General features: G+C 44.5%; 2 protein-coding genes across 2 annotated transcripts in view; both read right to left on the bottom strand.

Moving 5' to 3' along the window:
• Positions 1–3,333, bottom strand: part of LOC104398498 (molybdopterin synthase catalytic subunit) — a 7,903-nt gene extending 4,570 nt beyond the window's left edge. Inside the window, exons 1-2 of the mRNA XM_010008616.1 lie at positions 3,204–3,333; positions 836–982 (exon numbers count right to left, since the gene is read on the bottom strand). The gene's annotated coding sequence lies outside the window, so the exon portion shown is untranslated. The remainder of the gene's footprint in view (positions 1–835; positions 983–3,203) is intronic.
• The window catches only part of LOC104398499 (molybdopterin synthase sulfur carrier subunit-like), a gene marked incomplete at its 5' end in the record, with an annotated part of 7,932 nt that extends 4,570 nt beyond the window's left edge, over positions 1–3,362 (bottom strand). The window contains 2 exons of the mRNA XM_010008617.1: positions 836–982; positions 3,204–3,362. Of these exons, the coding sequence (XP_010006919.1) occupies positions 856–982; positions 3,204–3,362 (286 nt within the window). The remainder of the gene's footprint in view (positions 1–835; positions 983–3,203) is intronic.
• Positions 3,363–3,599: the final 237 nt, after the last annotated feature.

Genomic DNA, 3,599 nt, shown 5'->3' with positions numbered 1-3,599 from the left:
GAACTTGTCTGACGCCCCAATTAAAAGTACACTGAATCAGCATGGGCCACTGTGCTAGTAAATCTGTGGTAAAACTCCCAGCTTCTCCTCCCTGTCTGATCCTGAAATCAAAACAGTTTAAAATGGACATTTCTGATAAACACAGATCAGAGTTCCAATCCTAAGGTTTCGTATGCTCTCCAGGACATTCAGGACCTCATACTATTGGTCTGTTTCAGTGAGTTTCTCTGAGTAGAAATCAGTCATCAGTTCATCTAAGAATGTAGAGGAAAAGAAGTATTTTGAGCAGTGGCAATTGAACAGGCTGCACTAAATACATGGACTGGCATTTGAAAGCATGCAAACAAGCTATTCTAAAGACACGTTTCTCTGACAGCAACAAACAAACAAAAAAGGGACTTTTCTAAGTAGCAATAAATTCTTTTCTTGTATCATTTTTTCTGTTAAAAAGTGGCAGGAGCTTTTTCATTACTATCCTATTTAGGTAAGCTGGATATCTACTGGCAGCCAGAAACAACTACAAAAAAAGAATGAGACCTAAAACCAAGATTCAAAACAATGCCTGACCTTTCTGGCAATTTTCTTCCATTTACTGCATGTGTGTTAATCATTTACCGGTACACCAGCTTATACTTTCTGGTCTGCACAATGGTTCGCTCCAGCAGGAAACACAAACTATCCTTTCTCAAAAGAGTACCAGGGCGGAAGGAGAGAACTGCACTCTCATCTCTGGATCTAAACAAAAAAAAGGTTGTTGTAACATTACACAGAATCCATGAGGTATTTTAGCACAGGATGACAAGCCACAGGAAACTAAACAAGAAGTGATACCTACCAAACAGAACCTGGCCAGATTCACCCTCCGCTGATGGGAGGGATGATGGCAACCTCGTCTCCAGGCTGCAGGACCAGAAGCTGATCTCCAAGAAGCACGTACTCCTGCCGAACAGCAAAAACAACTTGATCCTGGATGACAGCAAGCCTGAGGGGAATTGGCAGGAGTACAATTAAGTTTCTAAATAGTGTCTGCATTTAACCATGAGATTTCATTAAACAACAAACTAGTGCACATTCTAGGGCAGCTGAGGTAAATAATACTGAGACTTGCACAGCTCTGCTTCCAATATACTTTAAAAAATACAACACACATCTCCTACTCCCAGAATTTCTTGCATTGGCTAAGTAGAAACCAGCACAACATAATTTTCAGAAGTCAGGAACTGAATTTTTATAGGCCTACATCAGAATGAACCAAGGTATACCAGACCCACTTCAGCAGCTTCTAATAAATAAGTAGGTAATCCAAGAGGTAGCAACCATTTTGAAGAAGGAAATGTTCCCCTGATACAGTGTGGCTGGACTGGAGCCAGGTCTGAAATTTGCTATTGATAAGAATGGCAACAGAAGTAAGATGGCAGAGATGATTTTTTTTTCTGGTAAGTCTTTTTTTTATTTCATACCTGTGAGATTTTGCTGTTAAAGAGTCCATAGCTCTGGATGCCCTGAGGGAGTCACTTTCACAACCAAGTGCAACCACACAGTGAGTATGAGGACAACACCAGTAAGACACCAGAAGAAGATTGCCAACATTTTATTTTAGAAGGTGCAGGCATGACAACTGTTACTTTTGGAGACTACAAAATATGGCACAGACAGCAGAGAGTTGTACTCACTAGAAATAATTAGGCACGCCAAACGGGTACAATTAAAAATCATCTTATTTCCTACTAGCCAGAAAGACAAGAGTAGGGAAGGCACAGGCTGAGCAAAACACAGTAGCACTGACTCAGAGGACAGAATGAAGGGAGGGACTGTACGAAAGTAAAGCAAGCCACTGAAGAACTGAGAATAACTATAGAAATGAAGTGGCCATTGGAAGGATGGGCTCTAATTAATGTCACTTGCAAGTTAATTCATTGGGGAAAATGGGTGGAACAGAAGAGCACTGTCAACTACAGTCAAGCTGCAATTTGAATATCCATTAGCAATGTGAATAGAAGCCTGTGGTCAATGCCCTACAATTATATTGAGTTCTTCCAAAAGGGTTAGGAGCAGAAGCATTTTTCAAGGCCACTGTGAAGTAACAAAACGTACTGCCCCAAGTCATCACTCACAAAAGAACAAAGTTGACAAGCTATGGCAAACAGACCAAAGGTGCTGCTGCTGCTTCTGACACTGAGTAACAGGTTCCAAAGTAAAATACACTATCTACTGCGTCCCCCCCTTTATTCTTATTCTGCGTCCCTTATTCTCAACTCTCTGGGAGGAAAAGACCTTGGTCCAAAGTTTTATGCCTTCTCTTTTGAAACAGAGGTCATTGCTAAATAGTTAATGTTTTTCACAGCCTTCGAGAGATCTAATAAAGAAGGCTCATGCTTAAAGGAAGACTTTGGCACCCAGGTCCAAAATAATGAAAATTCCAGTGCATTCAGTGCTAAATTCTCAGGACCTTTTTTTAATCCTCCCTCTAAAATGGTATTGCCTCCTTTTCTATCAGACTCATTCTTGACATGACTGAGCACTTTCCCTCAGCCTTGAGGGGGATTTCTGTTGATACCCCCAAAGAACACCAGCACACACCTAGCACTCTCTCTGGACCAGACTCCCCAGGTCAGGAAATGCAATGAACAGTGGGGTGTGTTTTTAAAAGCAAGAGGAGGTTTAAAGTATCACAGTCTGTTTCCTGTGTAAGGGCTGAATGGCTGGAAGCTGTGGCAGTACTTCAGTTCCTGTCCTGACCTGCCTTCCAGAGTCTGCCATAAGCTTGGACCAATGACTAACAGTACAGTTAAAGATAAATCATTGAAAACACCTGCACATTATCATGAATTTCTTATTTATTGCCCTGGTTGTGCTTGATCCCTCCATCTCAGCTTCTCCACAGCACAGTAGCCCCCCTGGACACTGAGGCACATGCCTCAAAGTACCCCTCAGGCTCAACTTCTGGGTACATTTATTGCACCTCGTCTTTCTTAGCATACGCACACAGCAGCAGCATTTCCAACCGGACAGAACACAAAATGCTTGCTGCAGGTTACACGAACATGGTAAGGTCACGGGTTTTATGGTATCAAAGTACAAACGCATGTTCCAGCTCCACCCCAAGAGCTGAACTTGTATTTACCAAAAAAACCAAACAAACAAAACAAAACACCCCACCCACATTAAGCACTGTGCACCTCAGCAGTAAGGTTCCCGAATACCTGGGGTGCACTTTGACGATCTCCTCCCAGAGCTGCAGAGAGGTGACCTGCCGGGGCACCCAGAGGCTCTCGCAGCGCAGCCCCGCCAGCTCCGCGCTCCTGGCGAAGTACAGCACCGAGACCTGCGCGGGGAACAAGCGCCCAGCGGGGTTACGGGGCCTACTGAGAAAACACACAAGCTGCTGCACATTAACATACCCGAAAAACAGCTAAACGAAAGACCGAAACCAAACCAGCGCGAGGAAAAGCTTTCCCTGGCTTTTTAAAATGCTGGTGAGCTCTGCCGCCTTCCTCCTGCCCCGTCGGTCAAGAGGAGAGCAGGGAGAAGGGCGGAGGGGAAACAGCGCGGCCCCGGGTCCCGCAGCCCAGGCCTCGCCCGCCCGGCACCTCTGCCCG

The sequence above is a fragment of the Chaetura pelagica genome, unplaced genomic scaffold (assembly GCF_000747805.2).
Source record: "Chaetura pelagica isolate M959 unplaced genomic scaffold, ChaPel_1.0 scaffold382, whole genome shotgun sequence".
Classification (NCBI taxonomy): domain Eukaryota; kingdom Metazoa; phylum Chordata; class Aves; order Apodiformes; family Apodidae; genus Chaetura; species Chaetura pelagica.
Note: the sequence above shows the minus strand (reverse complement) of the source record. Positions and strands in the feature narration are given on the sequence as shown.